Consider the following 18,667-nt stretch of genomic DNA (forward strand, 5'->3'; position numbering starts at 1 on the left):
TTTTGACCCCACGGGATGAGATCTTGCGTGGAGCCCCAGATCGAGGGAGATTATCAGTGGTCTTGTATGTCTTCCATTTTCTGATGATTGCTCCCACAGTTGATTTTTTCACACCAAGCTGCTTGCCTATTGTAGATTCACTCTTCCCAGTCTGGTGCAGGTCTACAATACTTTTCCTGGTGTCCTTCGAAAGCTCTTTGGTCTTGGCCATGGCGGAGTTTGGAGTCTGACTGTTTGAGGCTGTGGACAGGTGTCTTTTATACAGATGATGAGTTCAAACAGGTGCCATTCATACAGGTAACGAGTGGGGGACAGAAAAGCTTCTTACAGAAGACGTTACAGGTCTGTGAGAGCCAGAGATTTTCCTTGTTTGAGGTGACCAAATAGTTATTTTCCACCCTGATTTACGAATAAATTCTTTACAAATCCTACCATGTGGATTCATGGATTTTTTTTTCACATTCTGTCTCTCACAGTTGAAGTGTACCTCTGGTGCAAATTACTGACCTCTGTCATCATTTTAAGTGGGGGAACTTGCACAATCGGTGGCTGACTAAATACTTTTTTGCCCCACTGTACGTAATAAGCTAATACTCCTGTGTGCTACACACTACAGTGTGCGCTTTACACCTACTTACTGGTTTTGTCGCATCAGTCTGTGTCTCTGAGTTAACTTGTGTTTCTCCTACAGCTCCGGACCGCTAAAATGCGCGTGCTCTTTGTGAGCTCGTTCCCGGCTCGTAACCAGCGCGTTCTGCCGTCAAGGGCGATCATTGGTTAAATGTGATCATGTGACTGATGCAAGCCAGATCCTTTTATTTAGCAAAACTGTGATTAATAGTTAAATATTATTGTTGAGGGGCACAGACAGGACTCCGCACACACACATAAAAAAAAAAAAAAAAACTTTTTTTGAAAAGTTGCCTCAACAAAAGGGCACTTTGGGCACCCATCAGGAAAGGGGCAGTTGCTCAAGCCCCTCTAGCCCCCCCCTCTGCACGTGCCTGCAGTTGTTATCTTTTGCCAAACTGAACCTTTTTAAAGTATGTTTGGTGGATGTAGTTGTCTCAAGCCATATGGAAAGCCCATACATGTGAATTGATGGACTTAGATGAAGTCTATGTTATTTTATAAATAAAATAACATAAATAAAATATATAGGTTTATTTATATATTTTATTTAGGGTGGCACGTTGGTTAGTACTGTTGCCTCACAGCAAGAAGGCTCTGAGTTCAAATCCACCATCAGGCCGGGGTCTTTCTGTGTGGAGTTTGCATGTTCTCTCCATGTTTACGTGGGTTCTCTCCGGGTACTCCGGCTTCCTCCCACAGTCCACAGACATGCATCTAGTGGTGATAGGTTAATTGTTAACTCTAGGTTAACTCTAAATTTCCCATAGGTGTGAATGTGAGTGCGAATGGTTGTCTGCGTCTATGTGTGTTAGCCCTGCAACAGACTGGCAAACTGTCCAGGGTGCACCCTGCCTCTCGCCCTAAGACAGCTGGGATAGGCTCCAGCCCCCAGCCTGACCCACCCCCACCCACCGACCCCAGAAGTGGATGGATGTTTATTTACCTTCAGATGCATATGTACCATTCTTAAGTTAAAGTTTCACATAAAATATTATATATTCTTCTGTGAAAATCACAGCTCATCAATAAAAGTTGATGATGGCAACCCTTATCTATTATCTATGCCTGAGATGATAGAGCAGAATTCAACTGTTGTTAAACTTCAGGTGTTGAATTAATTTGTTGAAAAACTGCTTTTCAACTATGAACAGATGTAATTCTACAACCAGAATGCCATATTCTTCATATATGCCTTGAAATGCAAGTAAGCAAAGTCAGCAACAAATAGGATTATTCACAACCCACCTGCTGGAAAACAATTGTGTGCTGTTAAAATCTAAATAAAAACAGAATGCAACTATTTGAAAATCTAAATAAAACATATACACTCAAAAAAATAAGTCATTGGATGAACTCAATTGGACTGATGGCAGGTTTTCCACGTAATACATCTATTTTGGTCCAACCTAATCTACATACATCATGACAATTCAATTAAATTGAGTCAGTAGAACACAATTTCGTAAATACTGCTAAAATGAAAAAAAGTACATTAAAATGATGTGAAAGGTTTTGGTTGGTCCAACTCAATACAATGTCATTCACTTGAGCTAGATTTTCATTGCATTGAAATCATTATTTTGAGTTCAACTAAATCATAATTTTCATTACCAGAAAACTAATTTAATTATTAAAATAATGACAAAATGAATTTGTTTTTACAACTCAGGTTTATTCACTTGAATTAAAAGCAGAAACAGAATATTTTGTAAATAAACATACATGTCACATGGTCAAATCAACCTTAACAAAAATCAAAGTGCTCACAAAAAAGTGCTGACGTACATTTGTAATGAATGTCAAATCTGAATAGCACACACCTCTGTACTACTAGGCAATACTGAAAACAAACTGGAATCTGTAAAATCAGATTTCACTTCAGAATCATTGTATATATTTATAGTGACACTTGCAAATTCACAATGATAACCTACTAAACATTGCAATTCACACCATAGTATGGCAGTCACTGAAGATTTGAAACAACCCAACAATACATAAATACACACACATATACATAAATACACACACACACACACACACACACATACATATATATATATATATATATATATATATATATATATGTGTGTGTGTGTGTGTGTGTGTGTGTGTGTGTGTGTGTGTGTGTGTGTGTGTGTGTGTGTTTTCATGACGAACATTTTTCTGTTACCAAGGGGGAGGTATTTTAATAAAAAAAAAATCTTTCAACTTTACTTCTCCAAAACCAATTACATGTAAACATTTACAAGCTTATAAGAACGGGAAGACCAACTTTAAAACACTGGAAGACACAAAACTTGTCAACATTTTTCTATTACCTTTGCAAATCCCAAAAGCAATCAAAAAGAAAATGGTGGTTACAACCATGAAACTTTTTCTGAGCTAAATCCCCAGTCTTTTCATCCATCTATAGTAGTACAGATGAAAGGTCACATCACTCACAACATAACAGCAGACAAAAATAGACAACTTCCATTTGGCCAAAAAAAAGAAAGAAAAAAAGGTCACAGTTTGAACAAAAGATATAAAAAGGCCAAAATCAACTTTTGTGCTGGGTCTTGTTTGCCTAAGCAAACATCTTCATTTTCATTTGCTGCATCTTTGTACTGAGCCTTTGTCCATCCAGATTCATCAAAATCTTCTGACAGAACTCAAAAGCGTACTTGTGGTCATTTGGATAGCTCAGATCAAGTGCATAAATCAGTCCAAAGAGGACGATGAATGCCATGATGACACTACCGAGGTTGTTCATAACTGTAGTACCTTCAATGACAACTCCAACATCCTCTGGCTCCTGAATCCCTTCTCTTCTGATGGTGTAAATACAGTGACAGTTGCTGCAGTGGACCTCAACCGTTCATCCTCAGTGGAGGAGGTCTGAAAAACAGGTTGTTTCAGGTTTAAGGGCTCTGTCACTTGGAAGGGGACATATTATGCAAAACTCAGCTTTTGTATCCTTTTGTGCTGAAACATAGGTCTCTACCGCCTCTATAAACACTCCAAACATAAATAAAACCCGTCAATCTGTTTCCTATCAATAGTTTGGGTTCAGGTATTATGTACCTCCCTTTGGGAGGGGCTTGATATAGAGCAGGAGCTCCTCCAGTGTCTATCAGTGTGTGTGTGTGTGTGTGGGCTGGGTCAATTTCCCTTATTTCATCACAATTGGGAACCTTTTGAAACAGCTTGCTTTATGCACATTATTCCTGAAACCAGGAGATTGCTGTAATGGCAGTGACACTAGTTAGTGTCTTGATGCAATCTGCTGTGTTCCTTATAATGAAGACTTTTTACTAATTGGCATAATAAACTGAACTCCACTGGAGTGTTTACTTTCTGAAGTGCCTTGAGATGACTGTTGTTGTGATATACCGCTATATAAATAAACTGAATTGAAACACTGACAGAAAATGGATGAATGTTTTGTCCACATTTACTGTGTTTATAGAGGCAGTAGATACCTACATGGCAGCACCAAAAGAATGAACAATTGAATTTTTGCTGAAACTATCCCCTTAAAAAGTGCTCTCCAGTGCAAGTTTCAACAATGACTATTAAGAATAATACTATTTCACAATTATATTGTCTCTTTTGAATATGTGAGGATTTTGTGTGCGATGAACCTAACTCAAATTGAATCTAGAAAAGAAGGTGTGATAAGCGTACCAGATACTCCTTGAACAGTAGGTCTGGATCTTCATTAAAGTAGATCACCAGGCTTTTAAGAGTATGCTCCCTCTTTATGTCGATGTCATCATACTAATGCAAGGGTGGAAAAAAAATGGTGAAAAAAATGGAATTGATTGATTGCATTTAATTGATGGGTTTATCATTAGTACCGACCAAACTACTGATCGCCATGATATCCTTGATCTTTTGGCCCTTTGCTCCTTTGCTCCCCTGAAAATTTTGCATCAGCTTGTCTGTTAAATTGTCCAGCTGAGCCAAGAACTTCGCCTGCAGGGGTTTTGTAGTGATCTGCAGGAACTCTGCATTCACCTGGAAATAAAACATACACAAATATAATAAACTAGAAGTTTAAATACAGACTGCTGAATCACCACACTGAAAGTTGCTAAACATTTGAACCATCAGTGAAGTTTGTCAAGACCTAAACTGTTTTTAGCTGAGTTTAGGAATATATCGCCACCTGTTGCTTTGGCATGTTCCTAGCAGCGTTTTCCTTCATTTTTGCGTTTACCTGTGGACGGGATTATTTTTTAAAACGAAAACGGAAAATCTCCGTTTTCAAAAATACCTGTGTAAGTGTGGACGTAGCCAAAATCTTTTATAATAATAAATAGGTTTGAACGTCATGGGAGTGCGCATTGTGCTGCCTGCAGTTACTCTTCCGGCCACATGGTTCGCTTTTGGTAGCACCCTCAGTAAACTATGTAGTGCTTTTAAAGACACCTCAAAACGATACTTTCTACTAGAAAATGGCATATAATAATAAACACAGAATACCATATTTTTAGATTATAAAAAGAAAACAGTAAGAAAGAAGTTAGCTATAGGACATCATCTTTCATTGAGCACAATGGCTAGCTGCTAATAAGCTAGCACACACTCCGACTTAAAAGTTGGCAGCTACACAATTTCTCCTCTAAAACAAGGCACTTTTGAAAAGACCTGGCTATATTGTCAAAAAAAAAAAAATAGTATTCAAGCAGAGAAGAGAATGGTAGCACCACCAAAAGTTCAAAAAACAACTGTTACAAGCTTCTATGATAAATAGCATTATAGATTTAGCTCATAAAGTAATACACAATTGGATATATGGAAAAATAATATGTTACCTTACCTGAAGGTGTAGTTTTATCCAAAAAGTACAGAGAGGCCAAGAGCAGCTGGATTCATTTAGGTGATCCTGAAAGAGCGCAAAATTTTCAAAGAAGGCGGACCGTTGTGTAACTCAGTAACTTTGTGTTCTTGTGACAAAGACTGCTTTGAGAGAAAATAATTTAGGTTCACCACACGAATAATAATTGCAGTAACGCTGGAGTGCTACATTTGCGTTGAATGAGATTAAAAATAATGTTTAAGCTTAAAGAGGGGCTTGAATTGATTTCTTTGAGTTTACAAATACTTAAGTGCAAAAATGTACTCCTCCTACCCCCAGTGCCCCAACAAACTCATTCATTTTGTGTTCAGAATCAGCCTCTGCTGGTTTTGAATAATTTTAGGTTTACACAAAGAAAATCAAATTAATTTGGTATTTTTTAAATTGCATTTGTGAACAACTAACATAATTTGCATGTGTTCTTTGAAAGGAGGACCTGAATCTGTTTTTTGAGTGTATTTACTTACAGTTAAGTGTGATTATAACATTATTTTATATGCTTTCATAACCACAACTAATGAATATATATATTGAATAGTCCAGATGAGCACAGTCTTTCAGAGGTAAAGATGGGTATGGGTTAACCACTGTCAACGGCTGAATGGGGCAAACAGTTCAACAATTTAAGTAAAGCATTTCTTAAAATGAAATTGCAAATAATTGAGGGAATTCATCATCATGCAGTACATATTGTAATTAAAATAGTCAAAGACTTCAGAAAAATATTTGTGTGAAAGGTACAATGACAAAAACTGATACTGAATGTCCGTGATCTTGGAGCTCAATAGGCTTGAGGGCACTTCTCAAAACTATTGTCAGTGAGCAGCATTCATCACTGCAATCAGAGATGTACAAAAAACTTGCTAACTTTAGCACATCTGTTGCCAGCGAATAAGAAGTTGAATACAAGGATGATGATTGCGAAACCTTCCATTAGATGTTGAGAGCTTCTTCTTGAGGTAATTAGACAGCTGGGTAAGTTGTTGTCACAGAAACAGGGCTTTTTCACAGTGTTGGTTGACATTTTAACTTTTTATCAGCTATTTACAATACACAAACACATTATGTGATATTGGATGTTCAAAACCTTAGTATGTAATAATAGGAAAGAAAAAAAAAGAGATGTACAAAAAAAAGGTTAAAACTTTATGTAAAAAACAAAACAAACAAACAAAAAAACAAAACAAGATCCACTTTCCAAGAAAAGTAGATCTTGAAAAACTGAATTAAGTAACAATGAGTTTTGGGGGGAAACTGGGCTGTAACATGTAAATCAATGCAAAAGTGCAAATTTTTCAAAGAGACAAAGGATACTGAGGATATTTATTCCAACTTTCTTAGTCTTCCTATGAATAGCACAGACTTAGGTAGACTAGCAACTGAACTCACTTACTGTGTAATATTAAACCACCGGAAGGCAGACTGGATCCATAATGTGGTCGGTTATGGTAACTCTTATATTCTACTCTGTGCTTCTCAGATCCCTCTATAGTAAAGATTTGATTGCCAAAGACTCAAGATCCAAAATCACTCACTCTCATTGAACCATTAGGTTTTTCGCTGTAACTGCTGTCCAGTCTTACAAAAGGCATTTACTGAGCTGCTGCTCTGTTGCACAGCTAATTAGATAGGTTCTGTTGTTTCTGTACTCTTGACATGCATTAGCTTCTTGGTACGACTGAGTGCACACCAGGCAGCTTTGTGCACAGTCACTACTTTATCACATGGTGACTACCTAAAACCACAGACAGGACAGACAGGATCCCTAAGATGCTAATAAGCCAAACATATCAGTTAAAGCAAAATTAACAGTTATTTCAACAAATTATAGTTTGTTAATTATGCAACTTCAGCAGATTTTAAATGAGGAGAAGACAGTTGTAAAGATACTGTCTTTGCACTGTACCCACATAGTAAACATCCAATGAGATGTAGTGTACTAGCTCTACTGTAATGAACAAGTAGGGATAGGAACTAATAAGAATTTAGTAATTATGATTCCATTATCGATTCTGGTATTGATTCTCATTTGGTTCTCATCGACTAAGCAGCAATATCAAAGATATCACATTTGTGCGAATTAACTGCATGCTGTGTGGTCAAATGTTTGTGCACTGTGGCGATATTTCCTCACTTTACTGTAAATGTTGGGTTCGTTACTCAAAAAAGCAATGTATTACACATATTACACAAAATACTTAAGTAAAGTAATGTAGTACGTTACTTAATTACTTCCAAGAGAACATTACTTTCTACAGTTTGACACAACAATGAACTCTAATTTTATTTTTATTGCACAAAAAGATGAGACTGTGATGATAAAGTCGAAACTGCATCTGGACAGAAACATCTGCATTATGCTGCTAACACAACTTTGGCTATTTGCAAGCATTTGCACAGACAGCATGATAACTCTAAGCTAGCCAAGAAGCCAGAGTGATGATAAAGCTGAGTGGGATTTGTGTATCCACGCTGTAGACTGCACCACTTTTATCCTCCCCATTACACTGTCAATCAGTGTGGCTTGGATTGCAAGCCCATGCACAGGTCTATAATGGATCATAGAACAGGCATGTCCAAGTGGAGATCATTTCGTTTTTCTTTTTTTTTGTTTTATCTGTGGAATGATGTGATTCATCAACCACATGACTAAAAGTAGCTACTATACGCCAGTTCAAATAAGTAATATTAGTTGGATAAACAAATTATTCATATTTAATTTAAAGCTTGAGTAAAATGCTGAGTCAAATATGCTTTACTGCCATCCAGCAGACCTATCTGATGGCAGCTTCCCATCTCTCTGTGCCCGAATGTTGTATGAGAACAGTATGATAAATAAAAATCTTGTTATAACAGCTTATTTGTCAGTATTTTGATGCAGAAAATGAAAATAAATCTGATTCTTTTAACTGTGACAGAATAAAATGGCATGCAACTACTTATGCCTAACCACATTCAGTACAGATACATGGACATGAAGGCTGCTGGTGCTAGCACTACTAACATTAGCCACACTTGGCAAACCATTAAGGTATTTTCTATATGGATTGTTATGCATGCCTCATATTTAAGCAGCAATAAAGTGTGATTCACTTTTCTAAATAAGATAGGTTGCAAAGAAAATCCCTAATATTAACATTTTATTTTGTAATAAATGTAAATGGCTTGTTCCAATTTTTGATCAAATCTATAGGCAATAGAAACATTGATGGAGAAAAAATATTGACTATGAACTTTGATGATTAACAACGATGCTGAATGTTGTTAATCAGCACAAGAGGACTCTTTAAAGGAACCTATTTGCACGTTTACCTCTGCCAACCGTGACAAGTCCACTGCAAAATCTGACACTTCCCATCTTTGTTCTCCATCTTCTTGCATTCAACACTTATGCAACTCCAATGCCACAGTTTGCTGTCTTTAAGCTGGTGTGTGTCTGTATCAAGGGGTCTTGTGAGCTACACATGACCCACTCTGCCCCCAGGGGATGTTGTTTATTTCTCAACATATTTCAATATATAAAAATGACATCATTAGACTCACATTCATTCGTATCTTAAAGTCCATAAAAATAGAATTGTGTGTTCCACATAAGGCTTTATGGTTAAAACTATTCAGCAGAGACAGGTGCAACCAGTCTTCTTTAATGTAAACCTCTAACTGATGTTTGGCATTCACGTTGCTTCTTAAGTGTGTAGTTCTACCATGCTGTTGTCTAGAAATAACTAAGAATCTGGAAACATTCACAAAATCTTATTCAAAGGAGTCCAACATTCACCCAAGACTGGAGTATTTGATGCAAAGCCCATCACGTTACTGTAATTATTTTTGTCAAAATGCATATCTCTATATCTCTACAAACAGCAAAGTTTGCACAAATTTGACCTGCATGGGAAGCTTGTCAGGGAAAAGCCTTTTCCAACCAGATAATTAGCACAGAGGTCTTTATTAAATAATATGCTGTACAGCAAATAAGGCAAAGATCAGATCTTCTTCTTATTATTATTATTATTAGTAGTAGTAGTAGTAGTGGTAGTAGTAGTAGTACTACTACTACTATAGTATGGTTTATTATTCTGTCAACATTTATTCCTGCCTAAAGATGTGAGTGGAAGTAAGTACAGTATATTTATACTGTTTTTGATAATATAAATAAAAGAAGAACACAAGTACATAAATCTAAAGGAAAGAATCTTTATAGATTTACTCGAGAATCTGCAAACAGTTTAACAATCTGGCCAGAGGCCTCATGGCATAATGTGCTACGGACAGATGCATCAAAGATAGAACTTGTTTGGCCACAGTAACAGTAGATATGATGGGCATAGACCAAAGACAGCTTTTCATGAATGTCATATCAACTATGAAGCTTAGTGGTGAAAAAGGAAAGGTTCGGGGTTGCTTTGCAGCCTCGGGGACTGGCAGCTTGCAGTAAATGATTCATCTGTGAATTCTGCATGATATCAAAGAGTGCTTGAAGGTAATTTGAGGCCATCTGTCCAAAAGATGAATTTGAACCATAAGTGAACCTTTCACAATGGATGATCCTTAAAACACTGGCAAATCCACCAAGTAATGGCTCAAAACGATAGCTTGAGTCAAGGCTAAGACCAGGTCACACTGAACTCTTGTGCAGGGACTTTAAAACAAGCAACAAGAAAACCTAATAAAAAATAAAACTTGAATAAAGGCATATCATTTTTCATTTAAATTCAATTCTATTTAAACTGTTAACTCTCTTGCTCAACATATAAAAAGTGAGAAGGCGTGGAGATGGCAGTGTTAAAATCTCATTTCTTATATACTTTAAATGTAATCAAAAGTTCACCAAAATCACAGTATAGTTATTGTCAACACCCACCATCTACCCTTGGAGGAGCACCAGTAATTTACTGCCAGTTACTGATAATACGTCATTACGAAAATAGAGCCGACTACACAGCCTAAAAATCTGTTAATTATATAATCATATAGTATTTAGTTCGGTGCATATATCCAATATTACTGGATTATAAAGTACACATATCTCTTATTAAATTAGATTTTCATATGTAGTTCAAATGAAATTGAGCGGAAAACATAACTGCAAATTCTGAAGGCCAGCATGCTTACCAAAGAGAAATAAAAGGTAAGGACTATGATCATTGGATAAGGATCTAAGTCTGAAATATCACAGTCAAAGAAAAGCCAGCAATGACAAGCAATTAAAATCCTTGAGTTAACTAATCCTCCATCATCGCTGCCCATGTGTTTCAGTCTTTTGTTATAATAAACCCACATTTGCTTTGAGTGAGAGATAATTTGCTCTTCTTAGTAGCAGCATTGATATATTTGGAGGATTGTATAAGCTCTTAATTCAAACATTACTTAGTGACTTGAAGTGTGTTATTACTATTGCTATTGCTATGGACGACTTTACAAAATGTAAAACAGTATTTCCACAGTTTTTGCTTGTAAAGCGTCAATATTCTCTGTAATATATTATTTTTAATAGTGTCCTACAGAGTCCTAAAAAAGCACCATTGTGCTTAGATCCTGCAAAACCTGCTGAGATAAAGGAAAACATTCAGTTTTTTTCATTAAAAATGGCTTGGTTCACCTTGCTCATTAAAGCTTACTGTCAGTGAGAACATCCTTATTAAAACTGCTGACTGCCATGTAGTGTATTCTCTCATGTGGCTCAATTTGCTCAGTCACAACACATTGCCTTCTTGGTCACCTCCCTCTAGATTTTGACTTTCATTTGAACCTATACTTAAGGAACGTGAGGCAGTATTTTCACATTCTCTTACTGAAGTGTTGGTAGGTTGGTAGACAAATAGCGCATTTTTTCTACTGGCATTACAATAAATTGATTTGCATCAACATTATGAATAAGAAAAGACATTTTTATAGGGACCTTACATTGAAAGGAAAGAAAACATATTTAACCTTCCATAAATCATGTTAATGTTATTTAATTTTTTGAATTTGGTAAGCAGAAGCGATACAGTGTTTCGAGTCTGTAATATGAATTTTCATTAAACCTATAATCATGGCTTTGTGATTTATCTATATTAAGGTATTAACACTTGCAACTGCATTGCAAGTTAACATTTTTCCTCTCAGTTGACATGCAAGATATAGACAGAGCTAGTAGGACTGCATAATAACAGGAATCCACACTACCCACACTTCCTTTGATATATTTCTAAAACATCTGAATGGACCATTTGGAAACTATATTGATATCGTCTCCATCATGATGATAGACTCTAGAAGCACTCAGTGCATCCTTATGCCTGCATGTTACTATAAAGAAGGAAATGGTTACATTTGCTGACTCATTTCTGGTAAATAACCGCAAGAACTCATCTCAGATGACGAGTCAGAGGAGAAAATAAATAAATAAATAAATAAATAAATAAATAAATAACAGGCACTGTCTACATTTAAACAATCCTCTATTTAACCCAAATGCAATTATCTCTCTTCCTGTTTATGTCTGTGATCATCTGAGGAAATACATTGGATAACTGGATGTTGAGAATATTGGAGTCTAGTATAACACTTTCCTGATTGAATGACAATATATATGAAATGAAGTACTTGTCTAATTATAGGTAGAATTAATTATATTTAAATCTAGAAAATCAGCATGGGAATATTAGATCATGGAAAAGCACAGCCTGTATATAAAAAAGATAAAGTTACTGTAACACATGCAATGTCCTAAGATGTTACCTTAGAGCAAAGTTAGACATAAAACAAGGATGGCAATTTACTGACTCTGGTATGTAAAAGTTGAGTGAACATATAACTTCATAAATTATTCTTTAAGCCTTGCTGATGGTGAGCAGGGCAAGTTATATACTTTTCTCATTTTTATTATAATTGATTTTTTTTTCTAAATTTAAAAACACGGTTGATAAGGTTGGGACTACCCAAATGTCACCACCTCCCACAGCAGCTGAGAGATCAGAGTTCTTGCTTTAGAGGGTCAGACAGTCTCTAATACAACTCACAAAGGATCTTTAGAGCAGTGTCTTGAAACCCAAGGGTATACACTCAGTGCTCAGCCTAGAGCTCACATACTCAAACTCTCAGCAACACTGTGTGCAGAATTTCATCTTGTTCTTTTTTGAGACAACATGATCCCAGTCTTAGTTACACAGTATACAGTGTGCACACACTACTAACATCTCCATCAGTTTTTATTGTTGATATTACAGACATATATGTCAAAAGATATAATTAGACAATGTGTAACAGTAATGCTAAATAAATTGTGTAAAACCTAAAAGAGTTTGGATTTAATAAATAAACTAATTGACACACAAAAAAGTCCAAATTAACAAATAACTATTATATTAGTGAAATAACCCCTCCATAGCCACTGAATTGAACATGTTTTCCCTAAATCCTATCCACAGAAGCACCCCACACTTTAGTTCAGAGCCATTTATTCTTTGCAACCCTTTAAAATAAAGAAATAACACACCAGATCAGAGATAAAGTTTAAATGAGCAACAGAAACTTTTATTCAGTTGAAAAACCCAGAGAGCAGCAGTATGTTGATATTATTTTTTTATATTATTTTTTTTTTTTTACTCTAGATCTTGCTGGTATAAAAAACAAACAAATGATTATTCAAATGAACAGTAAGGGTTGTGTAGGAGCAGATCTCAAATTTAATACAGAGAAAGATATGTATTTCCATCATCTTTACTATGTAGCTTCAACAATAATGCCTAGTGCTAATGAGAAGGAAGGATTTAATGCAAGTTGCTGTCACAAAAGTAAAAACTATTAGAACGGACGTAAACTCATGCAGATGCATTGAACAAAATACAAAAGTATTGAAGGTGTAGACCCAATGAGCAACCTACAAAACACTCATACATCAGCAAAACTCCCAGTAAAGCCAGTTTGTTTTACTGGCTTAGCCAAAAGGCTAATCACTTCATCACCTTGTAATTAGAATCACTCCACATTTGCCACATAAAGAGGATTAATAGTTGGTGACTCCTTATACAATAGGTGGTGAGTGTGGGCCATATAAGCTGGCCCATGTGAGTGCATTGAATGTGTGACGCCATCATAAGGTCTTTGCTCAACGGCACCACATCAATGAACAAAGAACTCTAAACTCTCAGTGTGTTCTGTCCATGATGCTAGTGTATTAGCATTATTTTCCACACAAAAATCACTCCATGTCTAATAAAACCAGACACACGCAGAAACCCAGATATTTGGCTCAGGACATGCTTGGCACAATGCGTGGCAGGTGGAGGTATTGGAAGCTAAAACAACACTGTGAAGTCTTTGTCTAATGGCACTGGACAAAGACTGATCAGTGCTTGCACTGCAAGAGTTGGATGATTACCTACACAGTTCAACTCCTTCAAATACTGTCTGGAATGTAAATTAGACTGATAAAACCAAGATATGTTCACTCGGGAACCAAACATCAAAAGCCGTTTCTTTAAGCATATCCAGTCATTACCAGTGGTATGACATCAGAGTAACTGAATAGGAATGGCACTACCCGTACTGGAGCATAACTTCTACCCACCGTTTGATGCCTATGGAGTGCAGACCTTTGATCTAATTTTGGTGTGTGACTTGCCCTTCACACAAACACTCATTATCCGTGGCACAGTCAGAGTAGCAGCCAATCCGTACCATCAATTCTTGCTGAAGATTTCACACAGTTTGAAATTAAAGAAAAAATAAATACATTCTTCTTGTGCTGAAAATCTCGGGCTATGGGCCCAGCCATCTGGGTTATGAAGGAAAAAGCCCAGCAAGGGATATGATAGGAAAAATAAATCTGCGCGCTCATGGCAGGAAAACTTTTCTGTCTGTTGTTCCTTGTAACACAAATCTGCATCATCTTCTTCAAGATATTAATTTATAACCACAAACACCTTGGGGATTATTTGGAAATCTATTTCTTTCTTTCCTGAAACTAGTGGCATACCCTCTGGTTCAGCTTAGAAATAATACTGAACCATGCCAAAAACTGTTTATGTCCTTTCAAAGTAGGAGAAATCATACAAGTTGCACTCCATTTACTACTGATTGAATGCAATGACCTGCTCAGCTTCCTTCAGTGATCAAGTGCTCTGTAATTTCTTCTTTTTGTCTGTTATATTGCATGAACACAGCAGAGGCTAGCCTGCTGTCATGCATACAACTCTCTTCCCAGAATCCCAATGAGGAATACGATACAGTATCGCATCATTTTCCATTCTCCTCTTTCTTTTTCTCCTCCACTCTCTCCGTTAAACAGTTCACTATTACCCTCCCATCTGCTGTTTTCATGTCTCATCAAAGATTTCTCTTCCCCTCACCAACTTTAAATATTCACTTCATGTTCTTTCAACAATAGCTTACAAACACTTGGAAATAATTGAGTCTCAGCGGGCTGACAAAAAAGGGAGCAGTGATCGTGCACAGTGGAAGTGATCAAATATGGCCTTGAGCCAACCGTCTTTGTAGATGGTCTCTGAATTGCCATTGATCTGGGGGTGGATACACCCGAGGAATACATTATTTATGTTCTTTTTTCTCCCGACAGTAGCAAGTCACAAACGGTAATGGGATGAGATGGGTGTCACACCGGAAGAGAGGAAACCAGTGCCGCTGAGTATATGGGCAACCCTGAAGACTAAAGGCCCACAAAACCATGATAGAGGGCTTTCATCTCCTAAAGGAAAAGTAATTGTCAAGTTAATGTACTCCTCAATCCTACTGTACACAGGGTGCCATGTCATCATTACTACGAGCACAGAAAGTGCTTTCAACAACCCAACAAGCCGATCGTATGTCCTTCCAGTAAGCGGTTAAGCCTCCTTCTTTTTCTTCCTGTAGAGCAAAAAAAGTAATTGTGCAATCAAACTGTGCAATCTAGCTGTTTAGCTCATGTGGAACATTTATGTAGTTCTGCTTTCACTTTGTATCTATCTAAATTGCAAAACATGAAACAATAAATGTAGTAAATTTGTTTTAGCATTTTTAGTGTCTAAGGTCATTCAGTTGCTAATTAGCTGAAAGAAGCTAAGCACTTTCTCTTGTAAGCAACACAAACAAGTTGAACAAGCTTCCTGACGCAACCATGTATGATAATTCAATTACTTTCCATTGAGTGCTCTTGAAATAATGCATCTTAGAATGCTGATAGCATTTAAATTATTTAAATTTCTCTGTGCGTGTTTGTGTTTGCATGAATTAGGCTTGAGTGAAATTTTTAGAAGATTAGTTTAGTGTAGTTATCTTAAAGTCAATACAACCTCACTTTTATGTGTGCTACTAATATAAAACATTGTTGGGGATTATAAGGTATATTACTAAAACAAGAGTTGGATATATTTGTGCTGGAAATCCAAGAAGGCCAAACTGAGTTGCTTACTGTACCTGTAACACTCTCAGCTCTGAGGTATTAAAGATAGAAAAGTCACACAGTGTTATACTGGTACAATAAGTGTTGGTCACATCATTACTAAAAGCTGTTCTTTTAAAGCCATACTGGTTAAGCAGTCTAGCTTAATGCTTTCTAGCAAATTTTCACAGTTAATATGATATTTATAATTTTACAATTCTTGTTCAATATGCTTGAACAAGAAAAAAAATCCTTAGTATCCTTTCAACTTTTTAAAAAATATTCAAGCATGCCTAATTGGCCATAATTTTACTGAAGCAAATAAAGCTCTCAAATTCTGCACAATGACTGTGCAATTTTCTGTAAAGTATAAAAGGAATCGTGTGAAATGTCCAATAAAAGAAGAGCAGCATATTGACAATGACTTCAATACTACCATGATAATTAAACCAGTAGTGCCAATTCAACAATAAAAAATCCACACAGTAACACAGCCCTTCTGTCTTTTTGACAGCACTGAGGACACAGCTCATCATCTGTGGCAGCTCCGTTCCTTCCTGCACATGGTGAATTTAGTTCCAAGATGACAATAAAACCTGTTACAATCACTTCTGATCATAACACATGTTACATAGTTTCCCAGTCTCCTGCAGATCAGACTGGGCATTTCAAGCAGATTAACTCTAAAACCCTCACTTTAAATGAGTCAAAACTGACAGGTAGCCTCACAACAATGTGGCTACAAACAAGCCTTTAAAACTCACCCATTAAAAGCACAGCATTGAAGACAACATTATCCACTCAATGGCAGTAATAATGTGCCAGTGCTACCAGGTTTATACTGAACTGAGCTTATGTACGTTGTTATACGTCTTGATAGAATGCTATTAGAACCCTACAACTACACCTTACTGTTTTTTGTTTTTAACAAAAAGTCAGTATTTTGAACAGTCAGTGTAAGTGTTAGATAAACATACACAGAAATATTGGGATTTTTAATTCAACATCATTTATCATGCAACAATATCTAAGCTTCTCAGTATGTAGGCCGTAAACTATTCCTGAAACAGCCTGAAGCTAAAGAAAGCTAACTCCCACATTCACACACAGCCAAAGACACACTTCTTTTCAGAGCCAGTGCTATAAGCCCCCTGACTCTGTGTATATGTATGGATAAGCGCCTGGCTGTGACCAGCAGACCCAGAGTTGGACAGCCAAACATCCCCTGAGGTGCCCCTTTTTCCCCTCCTATTCAGTCTTTCATTGCAAGCAAAGCCCTAAGTGCTGGAGGATTTTACACTAATTTATGTTCATTGATTTGTAATTCACAGAAAGCATGCTAACATCCAAGGCTGGGAATTACACGTGTTGACAATAGCAGTGGCTCTTGTGAACTTGGAAGTAAAGGTCAATATTTAAATTTGGAGCTTTAATTCCCAGCTTATCAAAGAAAAATCCCTGCAATATCTAACATGTCAGGAAAGCTGAAATCCCTGTGTGTGAAGTGTTTTTCAGGACATGTGCATTTACTGTGTTGCACACATTCATCATTTTTTATTTATTTGTCTTGTATTTTCAACACCCTGAATGTTTGGACATGGAATATAGCACATGTACCTGTTTATACTACCTTTCTACCAGTGATGGGAAAGCTTTCTTTTTGGAAGGAAGTAGTTTTGATTCTGTTTACCTGAAAATTTGTTCTGATTTGTTCAAGAAGCTTGTTCACCACCAGTAAGAAGAAGTAAGCTAAGAAAGACCAATACGTTGTGTGACTGAGATACAAATCGCTTATTCAGTCATACCCAGAGGTAGCCTAGTTGACTCTCTCGCTCTTCCAGTCACCCACTCACTCATTCCTTCTGTCCCCTTGCACATCTCAACTTTCAGTCCCACTCCCAGCTCAGCAGTCATGACCGACAGGAAGCCTGGAGAGGTACCCTGAGTGTCTCGTTCACCCACTCACTTACCAGATTGGTCACTCCTGTGGCTCTGATGGGTCTCAATAAACTGTAGTGCTTTGTTGCAGTCCAAGTTAGTTTCAAGCCAATCACGCTTACAGCACACTCTAAATGCCTCGCTGGCCATAGTCGATAAAGGAAGAACATTTCAAGTCACACATCTGATGAGACAAGCGGAAGACCAAAAATAATCTGTGCAGAGAGGGAGGGAAACACACTGGCAGGGCCACATTTGCTGCATCTGAAATACTTGCAAACGTCACAGCATTAGTTTACACAGAGTAGAGTACGGTACTGCAAATGTGTACATATATTTTTAGTACAATCCCTTAAAGGTATATGCATGCTGGGCATTTCAAGCAGATTAACATGTCTCATCTCCTCCACACATCACTCACTCACTTGGACACTAGAAGGGGGAATTGTGTTAAAATGCTCTTCATAGACTACAGCTCTGCATTTAACACCATAATTCCCTCCACACTCACCACCAAGCTGGAGCATCTGGGACTCAGCTCATCTATGTGTCAGTGGATCTCCAACTTCCTAACTGGCAGACCACAGGCAGTAAGGATGGGCGGACATGTCTCAGCCTCCACCACTCTCAGCACTGGAGCCCCCCAGGGGTGTGTTCTGAGCCCCCTGCTGTACTCTTTGTACACATATGACTGTGTGGCCACTACCAGCTCCACCACCATCATCAAGTTTGCTGACGACACCGTCGTGGTGGGCCTGATCTCTGATAACAACGAGACGGCCTACCTGAAGGAGATTAGGAATCTGGAGAACTGGTGCCAGAGGAACAACCTCCTTCTAAACGTCAGTAAGACAAAGGAGCTGATAGTGGACTTCAGCACTAAGCAG

General features: G+C 37.3%; 2 protein-coding genes across 4 annotated transcripts in view; both read right to left on the bottom strand.

The window, feature by feature from the left end:
* The window catches only part of lingo2 (leucine rich repeat and Ig domain containing 2), a 226,182-nt gene that overhangs the window by 195,845 nt on the left and 11,670 nt on the right, over nucleotides 1-18,667 (bottom strand). The gene's annotated exons all lie outside the window — the stretch shown is intronic.
* Nucleotides 3,306-5,854, bottom strand: LOC308408977 (uncharacterized protein). Of its 3 annotated transcripts, none has more exons than XR_013973888.1 (4): nucleotides 5,441-5,854; nucleotides 4,480-4,635; nucleotides 4,303-4,395; nucleotides 3,306-3,513 (listed from the first exon to the last, which is right to left on the bottom strand). XR_013973888.1 is itself a non-coding variant. In XM_080901462.1 (3 exons), exons 1-3 carry the CDS (start codon nucleotides 4,648-4,650, stop codon nucleotides 3,385-3,387), a joined length of 393 nt encoding a protein of 130 aa, XP_080757588.1. In that variant the 5' UTR covers nucleotides 4,651-4,681; the 3' UTR covers nucleotides 3,306-3,384. The 3 variants fall into 3 exon arrangements, 1 of the variants encoding a protein (XP_080757588.1); XR_013973889.1 differs by having other exon boundaries at nucleotides 5,436-5,854; XM_080901462.1 differs by lacking the exon at nucleotides 5,441-5,854 and having other exon boundaries at nucleotides 4,480-4,681.

Source organism: Rhamphochromis sp. 'chilingali', assembly GCF_963969265.1.
Source record: "Rhamphochromis sp. 'chilingali' genome assembly, chromosome: 13".
Classification (NCBI taxonomy): domain Eukaryota; kingdom Metazoa; phylum Chordata; class Actinopteri; order Cichliformes; family Cichlidae; genus Rhamphochromis; species Rhamphochromis sp. 'chilingali'.